Below are 24648 nucleotides of genomic sequence, written 5' to 3' on the forward strand. Positions count from 1 at the left end.
CAATATTACATGACATAAAACCAAACTCCTGGATTTTATACAAGGGATCAAATCTCAAACGTAGGATGTGATCCTATTGAGTGACTCATTCCTACTGCTGACTGGTACCTGGGGAATTTCTTTTCACAGGAAACATTTGTAGACCTTGCTAATGCACTACCTGACGAGTTAGCTAACTGAAGTGGTACATTCCTGAAAGTGTAACAATTGAAGGAATATTTTGCCTCCCAGAGAAGTGAGCATGAACACACAAGACTACAAAAATCCCTCTGGAAACAATAACAGTCGTTTTGCCATAATGAAATTTGTGAAGGAAATTGGGAATGATTACTTGACATTTGTGTGTGGGGAGGTATTAATCAGCTGATCTTCCTCCAGTCTTCAGTAATTACAAATTGTTTCCATCTATTAACACAAATTTTAGTGTGACTGGACACGTGGTGATTTTGCCCATTTTTTTGACTGGGAAGTCACGCTAAATTTTTAAAAGGAAAATAAGGAAAACCTAGTAAAAAAAGCCCAAACCAGGTCTGTTCTATTCATGGTTGTCTTGGGGGGAGTGGAGGAAGAGAAGAAGTGGGAAAAGAACATGTCGTATTCTCCAGAACATTCTCCCTTCTATTACAGCCCTTCCCTTCCCGTGAGAATCAAAGTTCTTTCCAATTTTTTAATGGAAGAAAAATGCTCGGTAGTGACCACAGCCCCATCACGGGACTGATCAGGAAATGGGAGTAAGCAGGTGGTCTGCCATGTCACGGGCTTTCATGGCCGATAACTAGAAAAGGCAGCACCTAGAAAATGACAAAAATGAAAAGGAATATGCTGGATAAGAATAATACAGTGTAAGGGCTAATCTCCTGCCAGTCAGATAAGGTATAAGGAAAATGGGAATGTGATGGGAGTTTTGATTTTGTTGGGAGTCATCTGCTCCCGGCACTGGCACTGGCCAACCCAGGGCAGCTCCTTCAGGCAGAGCTCTGCTGCAGGAGAGGTGGCCTCAGAACGGGATCTGTATGAGCTGTGACAAAGATAATGATGAGTATTATGTATTCTGTGAGAAATTTCTGCAAGAAATTAGACTATCACTACCAGTGAGAAGTTTAGATGAATGACTTTTATAATGGAGAGGGTAAAAAGAGGGGTTTGAAAGCACTGTTATTACTAGAAATTTATCTATCTTAATATTTACTAGGACAAAACAGTAGGGAGGAAAGAATGAAGACAAACAAATGCGGATTTCATTCTTTTTCTGTCTTTCTTAGCGAAGACAATCCTAAGAGAGAATTAAGAGAGGGAACTAAACCATCACTTCATCTATTCATTTTAAACAACTTCAAGCACATTTAAAAAGATGTTTTCAGCATGTTCCTGAGGAAAAACCCGTAACTCCATTGGTGCCGAGCTGCAGTAACAATGAAAAAAATCAGGAAGTCAAACCGAGGAAGTGAAGAAATTTTGGCAATGATGGTGATGGAGTTTGTTTCATTTACTCAGAAAAATCATAGGCTTGAACCTGCCACGCTTGTTCTCCCATAGATTTTAAGTGCAATCAACTAAAATGTGCATGGTAAGTAAGAACACTTGTCAATTTATGCCCCATCCTCTGCACAGGCAAGCTTAAGACATTGAATTTTCCAGCTGTTTCACATCCCTTTAATCAGTGAAACAAAATCTGAATAAAAATAGACTATGAATAAAGCCTGCTTATTATTTTCTGTGCTTCTTGGGGCTGTAGAATTCATGTTAGCCCCTTCCAGCATGAAATTAGACCCAGTGTGCATTTGTAGAACATCGAGCACACAATTCTCTGTTTCTCACTGCTATAACATAATATAAATATCAAAAAATAATTGAAAAGAGACAAATGACAAATTTAAAAAAATGTACCTAGAAATAAATTATATGCATTTTGAAGATAAGAAAAAACTAGTCACAAACATTTCCTAGAACATGAAACACTTTGGTGGCTGTAAGGCATCAGCATAACAACGTGGCTGACTTCCAAGTAAAGATTTTTCTCATTTGCAAACTTGTTGATACTGTCAGCTGAATACAGTTAATGGGCAATAAACTGATGCATACCTGATCTCCCTTTTTATGTGCTGTTTTACATCTTTTACAGAACTTCTAAGTAAGAAGTTTTTAATTTTGGAAAATGGGTAAGACACAAAAATATAGTTGTGATATATTACACTGTTTCTTTTAGAAAGCTGTTAGAAGTGGGCTATTCAATGCTTATCCAAAGCTGATACATTTAAACTATAAGAAGTAGACAGAGACACTTGATATTCACCTTAACACAGTTTACTAACCTGGTAGGTAGAAAAGAACATTCATCTGTAGAAGTCAGTGTGTGCATGGCTATGTATGTTCCAAACACTTCAATATCTAGCAATCTTCCTATCGCAGCCTCACTTTCAAAATGGTAAGTTTATTCTTTTAAACAAAAAAAGTCTGAAAGAATAATCTTTTTAAATGGCTACAGCAAACCAGGGTTTTTTCATTTATGTATTGTCTGACTAGCTAAGGTTATCATCTCAGATCTTAGTAACAGACTTCATAGGAAAAAAATTCCTGCTCGTACTCAAGCAATCACCAGACAACATTCCTCTTGTATGAAAATAATATACCTTTAATTTATTTACAAGACTGACCAACTGGATGAAGTGGCTGTACTTCGGGTGCACTGCAAGAGCTTTCATTAGTGAACTATGTCACTATTCATATGTCTGTATTTTCTTGATATAAGTTATAAAACATACAATCAAATGAATCATGAAAGGGTTGTGAAGAGTGAGATAAAAGGAATGTACACAGCAATTAGAAGAGAAAAAAACAAATGAAAATCTTTCTATACCCACTTTCAAAAATGTAATTTTAAAGGGTGAAAATTGGTTTTTCACTTCTTAGTAGATAATACGAATGGACTGATTTGACTTAATGTCAACATCTACAGTAAAAGTCAGTATGTCTCAAATTTGCATGCTAACTAGTAACATCTGTCAATTGTAGAAAAGTTTAATATATATCAAATTCTTCTGGGAACTTCGACAAGACTAAGTGGTGAAAAGTGTATGACATTAAGATAAGAAAATATAATTATATTTCTTACCTTCTGGCCAGCCATTTGCAACAACAAATTAAGCAGCTGTTAATAATTTCTGTCATTTTATATCTCCCACAAAAGTGCATGTAAAAAATTTCACAGAGGTGCTAGGTAGCATACAATTACAAGAGAAAGTCTTGGTTTCTGATACATTCAATTTGCTAAATTTATGCACTAAAATGAAAGATAAGATGCAGACATTGTGGTATCAGTTCTTTATCTTTGGTAAAATGTTTTCATTTTATTATAGCCATATTTGCTCTGATATCCATTTTGTGCATGGTCTGCTATTATTTAAACCAACAGGAAACATTTAAATGGATATAAACAGTATCAGTGTATTATTTAGTACATTCATGACTTTCTTCATACATTCTTCGAGAATGTTGCTAGCATATGGGGGAAATGAGCAAATGCTACGATCTATTATGATTTACTCCCAGTTTAACATAATACTTTTACTAGTTCTTGCCATTAGGAAAAAATGTTTTGCTTTTACAAGAAGGGGATCAGTATGACTCTAAGAACAATAAATTCTAAAAATCTGAAGTAAAAATATCAAGTATTTTATACTTTCTTACAAATACTAAAATAGAAAATTACACTGGAACTGAATTTAAATTTGATACTATGACCCACCTAAGTAAACAACAAAAAAGGACCACAGAGAACATCAACAATTGCTTCAAGGTGTTCCAGCAATGGTCAGTAAGCAACCACTGTCTTTACTGTCTTAAAAATCCATGTCCGACTCTCTCTCACAATTTCTATCAGTATTAAAAGAAAAAAAAAAAGAGGAAAACTAGTTTTAAAGCAGCACTCTCCAGTGACAATTCATACAGCAAATTCACATTGGGTTCTGGGTGGTCTCTGTTAGACTTGAACATATTAATGATGCAAACTTAACCATATGAACCTACGTTATACATACACAGTTATGTCTCCAAATAGCTACTAATTACACTAAATCAATTTGGCAAAGTGAGAGAATTCAAGATCCCTACACCCGAAATATCCAGATGGTGTTGCATTCACACAAAGAGTAAGTTACATTACCACAGCTCATATGTGGGGACCCTGAAACACTGAATTCCATCACAAAACTAAGCTTGGCACGTACTTTTTATATATGCAATTCAATATGAATACTGGAAACCTTCGGAATCATGATTTTGCTAGAGAGTAAGGTCTAAAATTTTTCTAAGTTCTTGTTTCAGGTCTTTTTGTTGTTGTTGTTGTCTCTGTTATTTTACAAATAGCGTGGCAAGCAGGCAATGGCAAGACATTCCACGGGTATAGGCTTGGGTCTGTTCTGCTGGCTTTATTCAGACGAGCCATCCTCAGTCATGCCAGCAGTGACACTGGACAAAACAAAAAAAGAACTCACAGGGGCAGGATCAAGCTTGTGGTGTCAATATTAAAAAAAAACAAAACCAAAAACATTCACATTGTGTCTATGCTCATGTCTCAATTCTTCAACAGTTAATTCTTGATTTTAGAAATAAAACCTGGGTAACAGTCAAAAAGCAAATGACACCGTGCTGACCCATTCTTTGACACAATATTATTATTTTCATTATCTCAGTATCATCAAGAACAAAACAAATGTGAAGCTGCAATTACTGTAGAAGCAAAGTCTAATATTCCAAGGATTTCCAATGAACATGGCACTTTCAAATTTAAATTAAGTTTAAATTTCAACCTCCAAATTAACTAACAAGACTCTTTATAAGGGTATAATGAAAAACTGCCCCTGAAGAGCACAATGATTTAAAAAAAAAATCTTTATAATTAGAAAGTGATAAAAAAGGAAGATGCAGAAATGGGGAGTGGAGTAATACAGCTTTGATACATGTATTTGCACCAGTGAAAATCATGCTCTTAGCGAGTCATTGATAGCTCTGTCACTGATGACTTAAGAGTTTTTACCCATGTACAAATGTAGTAAGCCACTTCCCACTGCTGCAGTGCCACACAGATGCAACGCACACATTGAAACGCAACAAACTTAGTGCCTGACTGTCCTAGATGCTGAGCACCCTCAGCTCCCGACAGGCCCCTCAGTCTAAACCAAAGCATAATCCTGATAATAATTTAGTGGTCAAAGTCTTAGGAATTTAAAGAGCCTGTCACTTTTTCGCTTTCTTTGCTTTTTTCAGTATATCACACTTTTTTCTGTTAGGACGCCGGCATCTTTCATCAATGCTCGGTATACATTCATAATGCCATACTTCTTCCATTTTCTCCACAGGGTAAACTGCTTCCACGTAATGACGGATCAGTCTCAGTCTGATAGGATCGAGCTGTTTTTTGTTACAAGCACCTGAATGGTTGTATTGCAGTCTGAGATTCTCCGAAGTGAAGAGTTCGGGAAAGAGTCTTACGAGAAGCCTGGCAGCAAAGTTGCCGACCGACAGGCTCTGCTGCACTATCTCTCTTACCTCCTTATCAGACAGCAAATACAGAGAAGGCACAGGGAAGTCTGGATTAGGAACAACAAGTTCATCGAGTGGTATCTTGCAAAAATCCTTGCTGCTTCTTTCCGGTGGCAGCGGCGGCCCTTCGAATTCTTCTCGAAACCTCTCAGGGTTTATTGCATAGCTGAGAAATTCCCTCCTGTCAGGCCCTGGCACGTGGATTTTCCGTTGCTGTTGGTATGTGCGCCTTTGCTCCGAGTCTCTTCGTCGACACCTCTCGTCAAGCTTCCCAACAAACTCCAATGTCCACACTCTGTCATTCTTTGCTCTGGGGTACAGTATCTGCACATAATGTCGAATTAATTTAATTCTAGTGGGGTCGAGCTGTTTCTTGCCTAAAGATCCACTACAGTTGTATTGCTTCCGTAAGTTTTCGTGAGTAAATAGTTCAGGAAATAAGAGAACAAGCAATCGAGAGGCAAAGTTGCCTATGGAAAGACTGCTTTCATATATGCTTTTAATCTGTTCTTTGTTCAACAGGTAATCCGGGACAGGGACATCAAAATCGGGAGGGGGAAAGTCAAGTTTGTCAAAGTCTATGGGTACAAGCCAAATTTTTTTTGAACGTCTGCCAGGTTTTTCATATTCAAAACTATCTTCCACTTTTATGATTGATACATCATCTGGTAAACTAGAGGAATCGTAACAGTCATCTCTCATCTGATCACATTCACTTCCATCCATATACGTGTTTTCAAGCTCATCATTTATTCGCTGAACACATTGCTGCAACCAGGCTTCTTCTTCTTGCACATCTGGAAAGTAAATTTCAGTGTACCTACGGATTATTTGAAGCCGATGAGAATCCAGCAGTTGTTTCCCAGAGTCTCCAAAGCAGTTGTACCTTTCAGTTAATTTTCTGTGGTCAAAGAGTTCTGGAAACAATCTGTGTAACAAAAAAACAGAAAATTCCCCCGGAGAAGAAGCTTCATCTAAAAATTCATTGAGATCCTGAGCATCCAGCATGTAATCTGAGGCAATGGCGTTACTCCTGTCCAAGGACAAAGCTTCGTCCTGCTCTTTATCCTCCATAAAATGAGAGGATTCGACCTGTTCGGTCTCATAAAAACCGGACAATTGCACATTCTGCTGACTGTTTTCCATTTCCCTTTGAGCCCAAAATCTATTGAAAAAATCATTGACTTGAGGCAAACACTCCACCTGCCACACAGCTGTATTCTTCACAGAAGGATAACAAACTTCCACATAGTTACGGATAAGCTGCAGGTGAAGAGATTCAAGTTTCCTTTTGTTGAGAAAGCCGCATGCACTGCAGCTTCTGCTGAACTCATCGTCGCTGAAGAGCTCTGGAAAGAGCTGCACTAGCAACCGGCAAGCTAGGTCTCCACCTGACGTGCTTTGATCCATGATTTGTTTGAGCTCCGCAGAAGTCAGCTGGTACTCTGGGGGAGGCTTGAAGTCTGCAACGGACTCTGCTGGGCTGACTTGCTTTTTAATTCTGCTAACCTCCAGAGACAACAGGTCAACTTTACTGTGAAGCTGAGTCATATTGGTGTTGAGGGTGTTAAGTGTGTAAAACATTTTCTGTATCAAAGAATATATATTTGGGTCAGAGTCTGAGGTGGCCGCTGTTACGGCAATGGCTGCAGCCGAGTCCCTTTTGCGTTGGTCGTTCAAAGTCCGAAGATGCGAGGGACTGCTGGGGTTGATTTTTTCAAACAACTCATAAGAAGCAAACTGCTCTGCTCCTGGTGGGTTCTTCTTCTCCGTGATTTTGTGTGAGATGCCATAGAGAGGTTTTTTGTAAGATGGAGTGGTTATGTCACTGAAGGATTCTTCTTCACAGAGCCACGATACGTTAGGATTCTTGTTCTTGTTTGGCTGCTCTGCATTTACCTGAGTGGGTGAGCCAGTATCTCTGTTCCTCATGTTTGAAAAGGGGCCCTTTGAATGAAGAAATATTGTATTAGCAAGACTGCCTTAAAAATATTAGCTATAAATATGTGCCCTTTAAGCAGGCACTGTTACATAAATATGCAAAGTCAGATTTTCTCCAGAGGACTTAGTTGTGTTAAATACATCAAAATTAATAAATTCACTAGGAAAAATAAAAATACAGTAATGTATTATTTAAGTTTGTTGTTGTTGTTTTGGCTCATGGCTTTCTCTGTGGAATAGAGATGCAATAACAATCCTTAGTACTCTTTACCCACAGAGCTCTAAATACTCTCCCAAATTAAGTATCATTATGCTTCACCTTGCATATGAGGATCCTGGGCTGTAGAGAATTTGGGTGGCAACAAGTCAGCAACAGAGCCAAGAATAGAATCTAGATTTTCTGACTCCTAGTCCTGTGACCTTGCCACTGCCTCCAACAACTGCATTTAATGTTCCAGCACTCTCTTTAGGTTAGCTTTTGAAAATAGCAAAGGCTGTAAGACACCAAAATTATGCTTATTCTCATCTTTCCGATGTGAAAGGTTTATATAGGGTTTTTTTAATCTTTATAATGGTGTACAACTCCTAAACAAGTTCTAAGAATGACTGTAATTTTAAAAAAGTATTCTATTTAAATAATAAAAACTTAAAACCAAAGTGAAAAGCACCTTGCTATGGTCTTTTTAAAAAGGGAAGCCTAAGATTTATTTCTGAAAGGCAGGGAAGTTTAGACTCAGTGGTTTCTAATTTTCTAAATTTTATATAAAAAACAGTAATGAGCTCTTAAGGAATTAATGTTCTCAATAATTTCCAACTCTTCCTCATTGTTTGAAATTGGAAGCAAGCATTTTCATCAACTCACAGCAAATATGCAGGGCTTGGGTGGGTTGGGTTTTTTGCAAACACATGGATATTACAAATAATTCTTAGGAAGTTAAGTAGACACAACAGAATCAAAATCCAACATAAAGAATTCAAACATGAGAAAACACTCACAGATTTTAGAGAAGACTGTACTGAAACATTTTTCTTGGCTTGTTCCACAGAACATTAATTAGATAAAAACCACAGAATTTGCATTCAAGTATTAAAACAAATGGAACACAGACTTGAGGTCTGAGCTGAGAGCCACAAGCAATTTGAAATTCTAGTGAAGACCCCACTACGCCCTACAGTAAAGAGCTTGAATTAAGGTTCCTTTCTGAAAAAACAGAACTGTAACACTCATGAAATTAATCTGGTCCCTATGTTCATTCACACTTGGCATCTGCTTACTGCAGTGACAAATTGAATCCAATTACTTTTTAATTTCTAATGCAATGTATACTCAAGAGGCTCAGAAAGAACAAGCTGGTTTCCACTGCAAGTTTAAAAATCAGCAGACTCAATTAAATTGAAGTTGTGTTCCCACAAGTTCTGGTCTCATTCACATCACACAACCCTACACGTGAAACCTCATGTTTTCACATCCAAAGCTGTATGGATGGACAGATGATAAAATGAAAGCATAACACAAAGGCAATATATTTCACAGTGTGCAGAATCCCTAGCCCTGGTGATGCCTAGGACACCCGACTTCCAGGTCCCATCTAGAAGACTGTCCCTCCAGTCTCACTCCTATTAAAGCACACTTGCTATGAGGACAGCGAGGAACCAGAGTCCTGTAACACCACCAGCTATCAAAGGGTGAACTTCACCCCAGCCAGTGGTGTGATATACCCTAACTAAATCAGCAATTTGTGACCTGTAAAATACCAGGACACAAGAGACCGAACTGTGAGCAGACTGAGATCCACATTGCTCCCACCTAACTATAGGCTCCTACGCTGGGACTGAAGTCGTCATACACCACCTATACTCGTCAGTGGAGAAACAGAGGTATTTCCAGATGGTAATAGAGCTCTCCCAAACAGACATCACCTGAAAGCAGGTCATGAAAATCTCCACTGACAGTAAACATAGTTCTGCTCCCCAGTCAGACACTGAGACTGAATTACAGATTTCTTTTACTATTTGAGATCAAAAGAACAAAATAAAATTGCAATTCTGGAGAATACATTTCTTACACTGCTACCTAAGTAGCTAGCTCTTCCATTAACACTCCTGTTTACAGAGAATATTCCAAATATTCCTTCACATACAGAGTATGATTCAATTCCTTTTCTACTAAATAGCTTGGCACGGGCCACCAGTCATCTGTGTTCTGGTCGGAACTCCTGCTGTACCTTTTCCCTAATTAATTATATAATAAAACTTGGCAATGTGGGGGTAACTTCTATTAATGCACACCTCACACCCAGAGCCAGGGCAAAGCAATATTAGAATGTGCTATTAGAATGCACAAATTCATTGTCTTAAGTATCTTATTGCGCTTCTACAGTGAGTGTTGTGAAAGTTTGCATTCTCAGTTTTGGACGCGGTGCTCTGGAGAAAAGAAGTGTTCACGCCAAGAACTACAGCAGATCTCTGCTGCGATGGCAGCAGAACTTCTGCCCTTTCACTAACGCAGCTCACAGTGTTTGGATCTGGTTGCAGGACAGATTTGGTTATCTGCATTTCAGGAACACATAGTTGGTGTTTGACTAACAGATGACAACACATTTGGGCCTATATTTAATGATTTTCTATTTCAGATGCATTCTAGTTTTCTTTCCTTTTGCTTTTAATTATCTTGTCTTTATACAGTTTCCATCTGGGAACAGCACTATCCACAGCATAAATACATGGCTTTTCATAAATTCTCCAATTAAACTAGTATTTAATATTTTTAATTAGTTTTCTGCAACACTAATCTTTAAACATCAATGTCTTTCAGATAATACTACACCCATTTAAGATGAACAGTTTTAATGTACCATCAAAAAATAAGAAAAAATACTGTTCTATGAGACTCAATGTACCTAAGATAGTGCTGCTTTTTATACTACATTTGCACAGCAAGTTTTTATATTATATACATTCTTTGAACATTTGCAAAATGCAGTATTTTGGTAAACACTGACCAGTATAAGTAATTGTGAAATAGTCTCTCACATTATCTCTGAGTCCTAAGCCAAATTTTAAAAGTTGTTCAGTTATTGCTCTGTTCAGTGCTGAAGTCCAGCTAATTTATGACCTTTATTATGCTTAATAAACGAAGTCTAAATATCTGTAAGAATACAGAGCATAATATTCTAGCACATGAGTAAAGAAGAATAAATATATGAACAAGAAACACACAAAAAGATTCTATCAAACACATGAGAACTTGGAAATGTCTTGCACAATTTTTTTAAACTTACAATCTTCTACACTATTGTTTTAAAAGAAAATTAGGGAAAATTAATTCTGGTTATGAAGTGACAATCAGAATTTAAAAAAAGTGAAATGTCTTCTGATAGCAAGTCATTTAGTAATACAATCACCAGCTCAATGGTACAGTTATATAACATAAAAAGTACAGCTCTGCTTATATCATACATAGGTACCTATGTGATGTGTAGTAAAAATATACAAGCACAATATTCTCAAAAATAATTAACTTTTTGTCCTCTGTTTAAACAGAAATAGTTAATGAAGTCATCAGCTAAACCAAAATATTGGTACTAGAAAAGTAATTAACTTAAAAAATGTTGTTAGGATCAAGGACTATTTCTGGTTATTTAACTAAACATGCTGATTCACTGGGGTCAGTCAAGAATGAATTTTCATCATTGTTACTGGGTCACTTTCTGATATTCTAAGTACAAAGTTATAATTCATTTCAAATTAAATTTTAAAATTTATTCAAGGCAAACAGTAAAATCCAAAGCAAGCACAGTTGAGAGACCATTATGAAGCTCTTTTAAGAATCTGAATGTAAGTAAAACAATTGTAAAAAGAAAAAGAGAAAGAAAAGAAAGAAACCGTGTAATAAGATTAAAACCTACCTACCACAGGCATTCAGGGAAAAAAACAGCCCCGAAAAGTCAGAGAGATGACAGTCAAGAAAAAAAAATAAGAAGACCTATGGCTAGAAAGGAGAAATGAAATGCACAAATGCAACATGGAATAACTGGCTAGGTAGCAGAACAGCAGAAAAGGATATGTGCATTAGAGTAGGTCATAAACTAAATATAACCCAGGGCCTGAAGTTATCCGAAAGAGGATGAATTTGAATCTAGGTTATTTTAATAAAGTGCTGAGTGTGAAAAACAGGAGGTCATTATACTGCTTTAGAAGGTGTTATAAGAGATGTGACTATCGAACACTGGACACTACCCTTTCAAGAATATCAAAAGAACAACAAAAATATTCACACCAATTTTCCCATGTGCAGAAGACTTTTCTAGGAACAGATGACTACTGATCTCCCTACTGAAACAAACAAGAACAAAAAGAAACTTGCTCAGTTTCAGCAAATATTAATGAAAATCTCCAGTTGCTAGAGAGGTGAAACACTAGAACAGGATAACAGAAGTGACCAGTCATCTCCTTCACCAGCTGGACAAACATCTGGATTGTCACAAGTGGGATGCTGCACCAGAAGTTGTAGTACATTCCGCTCTTGATATGTTGAAGTCTTTTGCATCCCTGCATTTTTATCTTTCAAATAATACACAGTCTATACTTGTCTCACTAACATCAAAATCTGTGTCACAGAAAGAAGAATTACAGCCCTGATTCTACCACTGAGGATCCAGCTGAAGGACCGTATGACATGAGAGGGACTGTAATCAGAGTCGTGCTCAGTCAATCCAAATCACTACCTGCTCCTACAGTCCCTTACAAACAACAAAACTATACTTCACATGAATGAACTAATCTATAACCATACTGCATAGATATGATCATTCCCACATTATTTAAAGAAATACCCAGACAAGTAATATGTGCAAACTGGGTTAAGATTAGCCATATTTCCCTCAAACTCATTACTAATGCAAATCTAGTTAAATGACTTGCATTTTGCTTATAGCAGCAATGAATTCAGCCTATGAAATACGAACAGAAAAATCACAGTCATGCATACAGAAGTCACCTCTTGTGTAAAGCGTCTTTTCTTCACACTGGGTAAGACATCTTGCTGGCTCCCTGAACCATCACAACCAAGTGAGGTCTGTTTCCGTTTGTTGGAATCCTGTAGGCAAGTAACTGCGCCATCCAGTGAGTGTTTCTCAGCAGATCTGGATGTTACTGAGCAGTCTAGGGCTTCATCTTCATTTTCTGTTTCTACTTTCACGCTCGTTTTAGGAATTTTTACTGGAAAAAGAGAAGGTTTAGAAAGATAAAGCACTCTCTCCAGAAAACCATGACACCCTTAACACAATCTTTTGTGGTTTGTTTCTTTTTATGAAAATGTGTTTTGAAGAACATCATTATTTTTTATGACTTGTACAATAAGTGTATGCTGAGGCCAAGCCCAAAGTCAAGTTTTTATTATGCTAGGAACCATTCAGTCATCCAGTCAATGACAGTTTCTTCCCCAAAAAAGGGTCTAAAGTATAAATAAAGTTACAGTAGGAAGATTTTTTTTGGAAGGGGAGGAAGGATGTAATGAGTAACAATGGTGTATTTTAGATTGCTTTTTAAAAAACATTAATGTAATTTGTCTTCATCCAAGTGCATTCTTTATCAGGTTACAAAGGCTTTAATTCAACAAGTATTTTTGCCTGATCATAATTACACAAAGTATAATATTTTACCTTCATCATCATCAGTGATTTCAGCTGAATTCATCTTCTATCTCACTAAAGAACAAAAAACAAACAAACAAAAAACCCAAAAATAATTATCAGCATCTTCTGGAATCAGAAAATACCTACATCCATTTTTATAATTACTTTTAATCTAAAGCCATTGGGCATTAACAGCCCACAGATAATTTCCAGTGTGTATGTTTGTAATAACTAGCTATTTTCAGTAAATTCCATGGCCATCTATAGACCTGTCAACATGCAAACTATACTGCAGACAACGTAAGACAGCTAAGAGAGTATTTAAAACTGTATGTCTTTTCCCAGTTTGGAGAAAAGTAAAAGTAATTTTAACCTTCTCTGTAAAGTATATTGGCAGTATATAAATGGAAGTTAACTGTGTTAAACTCTCCATCCTGTACCAAGTCACTACTTCTTATTACAGTCAAATGTTTTTATATTGTCATTGTGGGTGACCTAAAGTCAAAGATGAAGGAAAACTCATCATAAACTGTAATATATATGCTGGAGTTAAGTTTTCATTTAAAAAATCTTTGATCTTTTGATATGGATTGCATCAATTCAAGCAGAACAATCTGCAGATCTCCAGTAACTACTTTTTTTGTCAGCCTCTAAATATTGCAAGAATGTTTTTTGTAAGGAAAAACAAATATATGTATTATACTAGCATGATTTTAGCATTACTTCTCACATGAAAGACTCAGCTGTATTTCTGTTTCCTTGAAAACTAATTTTGCAAGTTACTTGGGGGCAAACATCGATCTGTCGACATGTTCCTACAAGATATTCTAAATCTTTTGGAGATCTACAAAGCAAACAACCTAACCAAACCTCACTGACGGTTAAAGGGCACACAGATGCAAACTGACACTCTCAACTGGTAAGCTGGTGACTCGTAAACTGTCACACACCGCTCATGTTCATCCACACACAGCACTATGTTTACTTGACCCCAGACTATTATTACATTTTCCACAGTTACATTCTTCTTTCAAATATTTTTCTTTCAACTGTTCCTGCCTACTGTTTAGCCAAGGTCTGAAATCAAGACAGGCTTCTCTCTGGCTGGAGCAAGTGAATAAAACCAATCAATCAAAAGTGTATGTACAGCCCTGGAGTGGGAATTATAATGAAATTTTAAAAAGAGATGGGGAAGAAAGAGAATCTGTTTTGGAGGGGAAAAAAAGCCTCTACCTCTCTTCTGAATAGTGTTGAATAGAATTTTATTTTTTTTTAACTCACAATACTGTTAAAAAGCTCTGTAAACACTTGAATGCTGTGTAGCTATGAATTTTTCTCAGGCAGCAACTGATGGCTGTTAATGCTAAGTATGAGATCCCATTCTGGATAAGATATTGTACTACAATGGGTAGCACACCCCCCCGAACAAAAGATGCATGGAGTTACAAAACCAGCTCATACTGGGCCGCTCTAGATGCCAAAATACCCTTTGATGTGCTAATCTTCAACATGGCCCCTATATACAGCCTTGTGAAGGGCATCCTCAAGAGGATAACTTGAGATTGTCTTCATCCTCACATCACCAGAAAAAATCTCTCTCAGTTGGATGTAGAGCTACTACAAACCCCTTCGATATCTACTCCTTTTACGCACCATAATCCCCTATTTCAGGACTTGCATTTATGAATTGATCCACATACAAATTATGCCAGCTCAACAGGACTATAATAACTTAAACTTTTGCAAACTGTGTAGAGATGTAACAGCATGAAATTGTGGCCCACACCAACTTCTAAACCACCTGATAAGCACTAGTGAGGGTTAATACCAAGTCTTACTAACTCAACAGTATTTAATGAATTTAGACACAGCCGCTACAGATCTTTATGAAAAATCCTAAGACAGTGTACTTCATATAGTACCATCAAAAAGCTACGTTGGGCCTTAAGAAAAGCACGTAGTACTAAATGTTCGTGTTTTGCCCTGATATCCCAAATACATTGATATTTGGTGCCTTGATCTTTCTTACACTTTTCCACACCGCACTAGGCTTAGCTCTGAGGGATGTGGTACAAGGCCAACATGTGCCAGTGCTCCAGAAGTGTGACACAGTCTTTTTGTGAAGGCCGGAGGTGACAGTAAGCAAATCAGCTGATACTAGTACAGAATATTCTGTAAAGGAAATCAAAATGGCTTTCCACATAATCCCAGACTGCTCTATCAGAGCAAAACACTAAAAGATGGTGAACACAGACCCAGAAGGGAAGACTGTAAAGGTAGTGGCGGGCAGAACCACACAAAATATTTAGAAGGGGATATAGGGAATTATATTTTCCTTCTAACTCCTGCTGTTACTGCTATTCAAATAGGAAGAAAGGTTTAGAATTCCTCTCAGAGAATACAAGCAAACTGGAAGGAGAAAATAAATGAGGATCTGAATAGTCACTCTTTAAAGCTGGAAAAAAGTGAAAACTAAAGCAAAGCACATACCCTGGTTAACAATTAACTTTCTAAAGGAGGCAACACCACCAAGACCAAAGCTATCCCAAACTCAGGTCAAATAACATTAAGTCAAAACATTGTTTCACAAATGAAACAAAGTGGTATTACTTATTCTGATTTTTTTTTTTAATTTGAAAACTGCCAGAATACAATTAAAAGCAAATACTCAAAACCAGCCTCAGAATCAATGAGGCCTAGAAAGACTGGGCTTCATATTTGATCTCCTTGGTGCCAAACAAAGCATGAGCTGCAACCTTTTCCTTTTTGGGAGCCCTACTAATCTCTCTCTCCTTATCTGGTTTGCTGCCATCTTTGTGAGATTTGTAAGAACTTAGGTATTCTATGAAAATGAAGCACATATAACAGCTTTTGTCAAGAGACAGGATTCAACTGCCCCTCTTGATCTCCTGCCTCAGTCCCACCTGCTCCCCCACTCAAGCGTGGTGCCCACCTTCACCCTCAGCGAGCTCTTCCAGCTTGAAAAACTGACAGAAAACAACTCCCTTCCTTCTTTGCTGGGTTACTTCTCTTCTAATTCAGAGAGGTGAAGGGTAAGGCAAGTAATCGGGCCCAGCTCAGGAGCATGCATGAGGTTTGGGACGGAAAGGAGGAATTGAAATCTCTCTCTCTCTCTCATACCAGCAAGCCACTGGCTTGGTTCAACCATTTCATGAAACTTCACTTATCATCTGTTTACACCATCTTGATTCAAAATTGGGTAGCCATGGACTCACAACTGAGTGGTGAGAAGACACAGAGATACCAACCGAGCAATTGTATCACTGCTTCCATAGGAAATTAGGGTCTATGGGAAGGGGGAAAGTCTGTGTGCGTGCGGGAGCATGTCCATGCACATATGCCTGTCTACGTAAGATTAATGGTAATTTTGCTGATTACGTTTAAAGTCCACTAAAGATAAAACATCTCAGATTCTTTAAAATACAGTCTGCAGTGAATCTGTACTTATGAATAATAATTATTGCCTCTGTAGAAGAGACAGCAGTGTCAACATCTGTTTTGAGGTAGCATTCTGGCCCAGACTGTGGGCGTAAACAAAGCTGGAGTAAAAAAGAGCTGGAAGAACTTGGGACAAAATAGTGCAAAAAGCAATTGAGTAAGAAATCCATCCAGTAAAGCAAACACCTGACCGTTGTTCCTTGTCACGTTGAGTATACAAACATATTTCATTACCTTATATGTCTTTTTTCAAAACAGAAGATAAATATATTTATCATCCTTAGCCTAATACTGATTCAACGCTATCTACAGGACAGCAGTTAGCTAGTTCTAGGAAGGAGTGAACACCCTGTGCTGAAGTTGGGAGCCCAGGTCTGCAGCCATGAGTGACTGGCAGAGCGACCAGCCTTGGCAGCTTTATCTCGCTGGGATACAGATGGATGCTGCAGTGCATCCTATTTTCTGGTGAAAAGAGGATCTGGAAGGAGGATTCCAAAACATACCAAAGACCTACAACAGCAGCTACATCAACAGCCAGATCCTGATCCTAATGAAGTCAAATGGCGCTGTACCCTAAGCATCCGCATGTTTAAATTTTAGCTGAAGCTTCTTCTATTTCCACCTGAACTGGCCAAAAAAATCATGCTTTACAAAATATGAACATAAACCTTAAACTTCAAGTTTTAGGATTTTGCTTGTAAATATTTTGTGAACCAGGTTATTTTAGAAGCATTTTCTCTGGGTTCTTTGGTTCACTAAAAATGAAGCAAATAGCTAATACTCGCACTTTTTCTTCAAAAGACACTCTGCCTTTGATTAACGGCAGTCTGCTTCTAGTACAGTCATTAGCTAAACCTATCTATCTAACGCAGGATAAACAGTAAGATGTGTAGCACTTGGACAAATTCAACAGTCAAGGAAGAAGAGGTAAACAGACCCCATCCTCACAACACAAACAATAAATCATTAGATCTTACTGCCTACATTTCATCTATTGAGAATGGTCTTCTTGAAAACAGTATGTAGTTTATAACTGCTATGTAATCAATGTCTCAAAAACTTGCTGACATGTCGGCATGTACTCACCTTCCTCTCTAAACTGCCTCGATAGCTACTAGTGCTGGCACTGTACAGACACCTGTGCTGAGCCACTGCTAGGTGTCACGCCTTTGTGATGCCAGCGCTCACCTGAGAAGACAGAAACATTCCTTTGGGCTCAGCCCTCCAGACCCACCCACACATCTTGACACTTTGGAAACAGTCAAAAAAGATGAGCCAAAAAGGACGGTTTCCTTAGGGTGATTAAAGCTTTGTTCTTCTAAGAGAAGTGAATAAAAATACCTAGATTTGCAATCATGTAAATGAGGATACTCTCCTTTTCAAACTAATATAGGATGAGCCTATTTGCAAAGAACTGACATGATATACAGCATTGTGTCCTCCTGTTTCAAGTTAACCTACTTCTAATAAATTGAATATGCATCACAGTTTAACCCTAGACACCAATCTATGTGTGTTTGATTTATGATTTTGTGATTCACAGCAAGATCCAGAAATCCCACTCAACTACCAGCTAAACTTGTAGGTGGTTATAGTGGACTGGCGGACCACATACACAAAACTTTTTGAGCCCTGCTGGGACTGCTGCACTAGGAACTCCTCTGCATCTGGCCTACTGGTTAAGATGCCAAGCCATTTTCAGAATATGCTCAGTACTTTCAGGCTCTCAGAGGACAGTCATAAATAAGTGTTTCACTTTCCAATGGCACAGTGCTTAATTAAAGAGGTACTGGGAGCCAGAAAACCTGGTTGGTTTTGTTTGGTTTTGGGTTTTGGTTTTTTTTTACTTTCCTGCTCTTTATTTTGCAGCAGAGACAAGAATTCAGGTCCCCAAATCCTAGAAAAGTGATCTAATCACCAGGTTATGGCATGCTGGAGGGTAAGTGTAAAGACCAGCAGATCAGACAAGGAACAAGACAGACAGCTCAATGAAGAGACTTAAGACTCCCTATCTCCATCAGTATCACTTAGACACATCCCTCTATTCAAAAGACTTACCAAGTTATGACACCTAATTGTATCATTGTACCATTTTGGTAACGACATTCAACATTGAAATGGTATTACACATGACTAACAGGGAAGCTCAATGCATAGTGCAAGGCTGCGAGTTTCAAAGCATGGAAGCATACCTTAAAAAAAACAGGTTTTGGAATGTTTCTCTGTGCATTTAGTGCTAACTAACACCCTGATGCTGCTTTTGCAAGGAGAGCAAAAAATGCGATCCATTTATCAAAAATGTGCCTACCCAAAATATACACTGAAGCTTTAAGGATTTAAAGCACTTAGGTACAAAAAATTTTGTAAGTAAGGGAGCAAATTGCAAATGACACTCTAAATGCATTTCAGTCTCGTATCATCCTGTATCATGCATAATGCTACTTAAAAGTAGCATAACAGTGTACCTCGTTACTGATACCTAAAACCAAATTGAATCACAAGCCTAAATTAAACCATCCCATGAGGTGTGTTCTCCTCCTCCTATTTACCACCTAACAATTACTCACATGTTGGCCTTGGAGGATGCTTTCCCCACCTGTCTTATGATTGCGACCATTGTAAAAGTACAATGCAAAGAGAAAAGCTCTTGCTGATAATGTAAGATCAAGGCAGTTCTCTGCCTTTGCAATCATTCTGAAAGGAAGCCTGACTGATCACTTTCAAGTTCTGACTTAAAAACAAACAAACAAAAAAAATCCACCAGAAGAAAATATTGTTGTTCTGCTGTTTGTAACTAAAGAAGTAACTCTTCACTCTGCAAACTCCCATATCTAATGTAATAAGTTGTGACAACTGAAGAAAAAAAAGAGCGTGAAAACCATGTAGAAGAGTATAAAAGTGCACACATGCTGTATGCGGAAAACAATTCTGATTTCTTAACACTTGTTAATTATAATTACAAATGTAAATGAATAATTGTCTTAACTAATATACTTTAATACAATAAGAATGCCTGTTATCAGTTTCATAGAAGTTTGCTATTTATAATTGAAATGCTTGCACAACATTGTACTGTTCAGTTCATTAATGCACGATAAATGTGTAGATGCTGCTTCTTGAAGGCACACCAGCCCACTAAATATTTTAGCATCTTCATGTAGGTTGGAAGGAATGTCTCTAATTCTTCATTATTGACTATAAGAATGTTATTAAAAATATAGGGGTTTAGACATTATGTACTATGAGATGTTTATTCCTTTTAAAGCCTCATGGTGGTACATTGCTTCGTATAACAAACTCAGAGGCTTCAATGAAAAGTATTCTACTTGAGTGTCATTTGCTTCTGAAGAGGTGAATTGTTCTTTACAGTTTGGTCAAAGGATAAGGTACAGGCATTTGCTAGTAACATTAAATATGTGTTAAATAGCTTATGTGGAATAAGCTGCTCAATTCCCTCGCTTACAGCATGCAGTGAAAGATACAGCACTCCTCTTGAAGCACAGGTAACCTAGTAAAGTTAAATAAATGATGGGAGTTCCAAAAAAGCAGATATTCTGAGGAGGTAACATTGGCTAAATTTTACAAGATCTGTACATGGAACTGCTGTTTAGCAGCCAAAAGCAGCACCTCCTCTTACACACGCCTTCCTGTAACAGGACTTTATCACAAAATTGCAATGGTATTATGCTACGTAATTAGAGTGTGGTTTACCCAGAGCCAACCAGAACTATTGTATATATACATTAATCCCCAGCAAGGGACAATGATTAATCAATCTAGTAGTTAGACACTCACCGCACAGGCAAGTGTCTGAGGTCCCGCTCCTTGTCTCTAGGTCTCTGCCTGTGTTTCATATGAAACGCGCGCTGGACAAAACACGGAAAGCGACCGATGCTTCCCAAGGGAAGCCCAGAGTCTTGAAAGCTGGTGTGGGTAGGTGGAAGTGGTCCCGTCTTGTTCAGCAGGTGAGCGGAGGGCTGCTCTAACCACCTCCTGACAGCACAAAATATTGTCCCTTGTGATGTTTCAGAAGAATGATTCCTGCACAACGCTTTGAAATAACGAGAGCGAACACCCATTCTCAACAGGCAGCCCTGCAGTCCCAGGAGGAGACGGGACTGAAGGCAGGCGCTTCTGCTCGGGATACCCAGGAGATGCCCCCTGCTTGGGGGGCGCGTTGCTTTCCAGGCTGTCTGTTGGAAAGCTCTCTTGCTGGGCTGTAGAAAGCAAACCTAGAGAACTGCGAGTTCTGGGTTCTGCTTGGGGAGCCAAGTAATCTGCATCTTTTACTTCCTAGCTGTAGCACTGGGTTCAATAATTTCAGTATTGCAGTGATCCTCGGGGTACATTTGATTCCTCCAATTTGTAAAAAACAATGCAACTCAAATTCAATTCAACAGAATTACACATAAATACCACTCCAAAATTGAGCCGTAAAATGTATTTCTTAGAGGCAATGTTTGCCTTCTGTTCAGTTCCACGGGCCAGTGATTTGACTTTACATATTATAGAATTTTGACAAGGCCTTCTCAAAAAACCAAAACAATGCAAATGTTTTTTCTGGATTTTTTTTTAAATTTTCATTAATATTTTAGTTTTCTATTTAAGTATCCTTCTATTGCTGAAAAGCTCACCACCACACTCATTGCTATGATGTTCAGAATAAGCAAATAACTGGAAAGGGTCACTGTCAGTATGCTACCTGAAACATTACTTACTAATGTTACAAGTTACACCTAAAACTATTATAATAGACAGAAATTGGAGAGGGAGGGGGAAATCTGCGTTGATTTGTACAGCTGACTGTACTCTGTATATATTTAGTCAGGTTTCCTTATAACTTGTGACTTCTCTGAGCAAAAATCTGGAAAAGGCTTGGGAAGTTACTTGAAAAGGCAGCAGGCTGAAGAAGTCCGATACCTGAAACCACCTTAATTTAAAAAAAACCCCAAAACAACAGATAATTGTTTCAAATTGACTACCCATCTTAAAGAAACTGGGAAATAAGAATGTTGCCTCAGTTAACTGAACGATGAGCAAAATGTAAGTAGACAATATAAAGAATACTAAATGCAGATGCTCTCTATTCTATCAATTTTGGAATAGCAGGGTGCTGCTAGTGACCCAAGAGTGGAGCTTCTGAGTAAAATATATTCTTGATATCCAGTACTGACACTTGAAATATCAAATACCTTAGAAAACAGTATTCCAACACTACAATCATGTTCTGACTACAAATACATGTGTAACAAGTTCTAAAACTATGAAAAAATATTTTTAAAAGAACCAGCAGATGTTGTTGGAAACATTACCCTTACGGACAATAAAATCCCTATACTTAACATAGTTTGAAAACCTCCTTTGCTGCCCTGTGGAGGAGGACAGGAAGCCTCAAGCCTCCACTGAAGCCAGCCTGCAACAAGGGCGTTTTGCCAACAGGACTTACAGGGCATGTTCTCAATTTGGTTTTTTTTTTTCTTTCATTTTAGCTACATCTGCAGATGCAGTTTAAATTAAAAAAAAAAAAAAAAGAAAAAAAAAAACAAAAAAGAAAAAAAAGAAAAAAAAAATCACTCTTCTCAGTTTTCCCACAAGGTGCTGAAGTTTTTTCAACTCGTCCCCCGTACTTTATCAAACACTGACTTAATCTTGCAGTGGTCAGCAAAATACTATCCTAATTTATTTCCAGCACCAATGCATCAATTTGGTTTCCCTTCGATCAGGTGTTTTCCGCCGGTCTATCAGAACCATTTGGTTTTCCTCAGTGCTTCATTCTCCCTCCTCTCGTTCTTTGCTTTTATTTTAAAATACTGTTCCACCTGAACGAACTTCGTACAGACAATTTAAAATCTCCCCCAAACCGCGCTCAGCTTTATTTTTATCCGCCGGACTTATCTCCGCTACGAAAACGCTCAGCAAAGATAAAAAGCGCAGCTGGTCCAGCGCCGAGTTTGATTTAGCAGGAGAGAAAAGGAAAACGTATCGACGTACACTGGCAACTATTAGTTTTATTCTATGCAACCATTCGCGTAAATCCCTCATGCAATGACTCGGCAGGTACCCGCCAGAAGCAGGGAGAAGGTTTCTCCTTCCCCGTTCGCACGTCCCTGCCCCGGGGGTCGGGCACACGCGGGTTTCACGGGTGGGGACTGCCACAAGGAAGGCTCCGTGGTAGCCACCGCTGGCCCGCGTTCCGCCGGTCCAGAGTCTGTTCCCCTTCTGTTTACAAAGGGCCGGGTGGACACGCCGCAGGGGAAAGTAGGGCAGAGGCAGCGGGCGATGCGGGCGGCTCCCCCGCCGTGACCTTCCCCGGTCCCCTCAGCGCACGGCCCACCGGGAACCGACGCGGGTTACCGCAGGATTCCCCCCCCCGCCCCCCGCTCCACGCCGGCTGTGCCACGCGGGAGCCCGACCCCGGCTCCTGCGAAGCCCCGGCCGCCGGGGGAGCCGGTACCATGAGGCGGCAACAGCCCCCACCGCCGGGGCTTCTCCTTCACACCCCCCCCCGCGCCGCCGGGGCTCCCCGCGGAGGACAAGGAGGGAGGGGGGGGGGGTGGGGTGGGGGCGGCGGCCGCCGCCACGTGGGAGCGGCGCGTCGGCGCGGCCCCGCCCGGAGGCGGGGGCTGCGGTGAGGGACGCCCCGCGCGACCCGCACGCGGCGGCGAGGGGCTGCTTCCGCGGTCAGACCCACGAGCCCGAGGCGGCGGCGGCGGCGGTTGGCGCTTCCGGTCCGAACCCTGCCCGGGCGGATCTATGTGGCCGGCGCGTAGAAGGGGGGGGGGGTGGGGGGGGTAAGGTGAGGCTGGAGGTGGCGGCGGCGGCGGCGTGACCGTTCCACTCTCCGCTCTCCCGCCCCTTCCCCCGCCCCGCAGATGGAGGCACCCGGGCCTGGCGCGCGCGCCCTCGCGCGCCCCGCTATAGCAACGTTCCAAGCAACGAACAAAGAGCCCTCCCCCCGCCCCCTCCACCCCGCAGCCCCGCGCCCCGCGGCGGGGGAGAGCGGCGGCGGGGCCCCGCGGCTGCCGGTCCCTCGCTCGCTGGCGCGCTCCGTGTTCCCGTCCCCCCCCCCCCCCCCCGTTCTTCCCCTACCCGCCGGGGCGGCGCTCCCCGCCGTGGGTTGCGCGGAGCGGCGCCCCTCCCGCCGCCCCGCCGGCGAGCGGCGGCAGCGAGACTTACCTCGGCTCCACGCGTGGGCACGCGAGCCCCGGTACGGCGGGGAGCTCCCGGTACGGCGGGGGCGGCGGGGGCGGCTGGAGCGGCCTCCGCTGGTGCCCGCGTTTCCCCCCCCGCTCTTTGTGTGCGAGGGTCCGCGCGCAGCGCTCTCGCGTGACGTGACGGGACCGTGTGTCATTTCCGCACAAGGACACTGAGCCCCGAGCCGCCGCGGCCAGCGCCACCCGCCGCCCCGGGGCAGGGGCAGAGGGGGGAGGAGCAGGCCGCTCTCCCCCCTCCCCCTCCTCCCCACCCCCCCCCCCACCCTCCCCGGCGCTGCCACAGGGAACGCGCGGTTCCCACTGGAGACCCCCCGCGCGCCCCCGCCCCCGCCGCGCGCGCCCCGCCGCCCACTCGGAGCCGCGCGGGCAGCCCCACCGCCGGGCGCCGCCCCCGCCGTCCCCGTCCCCGTGTCCCGTCCGTTCCCCCCCCCCTCCCGCGTTCCCCCGCCCCCGCCGCCGCGGCGGGCACGGCCGCACGTGGGCCGCGGCTCGGGGACGCGACCGGGCGCGACGGGGACCGGGACCGGCGGCCGGGGACGGCGACCGGGGGGACGGGGCGCGCTCGCTCGTCGCAGGCAGCCGCCGCCTGGAAACGCGGCCCCGTCCTCGCGGGGCCGGGTGTCTCCCGCCGGTCGCGGTCTCGCGTGGCGGCGCCCGCCGGCAGGCGCCGCGGCGGCCCGCGCACGTGCACGCGGGGAGGCGGGGGGGGGGGGCGGGTGTGCGCGTGCGCTGCCCGCCCCTGCAGCCGGGCGGCCGCGGGGCGGGGGAGAAGAGGAGAGACCGTGACCGCGCGCGGCCGGCGGCCACGGCCGGTGACGGGAGGCAGCGGGCACGAGGCCCCGCACCGCCGGGGACGG

The 24648-nt window shown here is 41.4% G+C and overlaps 1 protein-coding gene across 4 annotated transcripts; it reads right to left on the reverse strand.

The window, feature by feature from the left end:
- Positions 1 to 1471: 1471 nt before the first annotated feature.
- BEND3 (BEN domain containing 3) lies at positions 1472 to 24011 on the reverse strand. Of its 4 annotated transcripts, none has more exons than XM_075046713.1 (4): positions 23754 to 23889; positions 13146 to 13190; positions 12482 to 12702; positions 1473 to 7488 (listed from the first exon to the last, which is right to left on the reverse strand). In XM_075046713.1, the coding sequence occupies exons 2-4, from the start codon at positions 13177 to 13179 to the stop codon at positions 5236 to 5238; spliced, it is 2508 nt and encodes an 835-aa protein (XP_074902814.1). In that variant the 5' UTR covers positions 13180 to 13190; positions 23754 to 23889; the 3' UTR covers positions 1473 to 5235. The 4 variants fall into 4 exon arrangements, with proteins under 4 accessions (XP_074902813.1, XP_074902814.1, XP_074902816.1 ...); XM_075046715.1 differs by lacking the exon at positions 23754 to 23889 and adding an exon at positions 17664 to 19391; XM_075046712.1 differs by lacking the exon at positions 13146 to 13190 and having other exon boundaries at positions 1472 to 7488; positions 23754 to 24011.
- Positions 24012 to 24648: the final 637 nt, after the last annotated feature.

This window comes from Buteo buteo, chromosome 15, assembly GCF_964188355.1.
Source record: "Buteo buteo chromosome 15, bButBut1.hap1.1, whole genome shotgun sequence".
Lineage (NCBI taxonomy): Eukaryota > Metazoa > Chordata > Aves > Accipitriformes > Accipitridae > Buteo > Buteo buteo.

Coding starts and splice junctions, on each gene's coding strand:
- BEND3 (XM_075046712.1), bottom strand. CDS start 23,928: ATGACACACGGTCCCGTCACGTCACGCGAGAGCGCTGCGCGCGGACCC. Junction 12,703..23,753: donor TGCCCACGCGTGGAGCCGAG/GTAAGTCTCGCT, acceptor CTCTTTTTCCAG/TAAAAATTCCTAAAACGAGC. Junction 7,489..12,481: donor AAAGACGCTTTACACAAGAG/GTGACTTCTGTA, acceptor CTTCATTCAAAG/GGCCCCTTTTCAAACATGAG.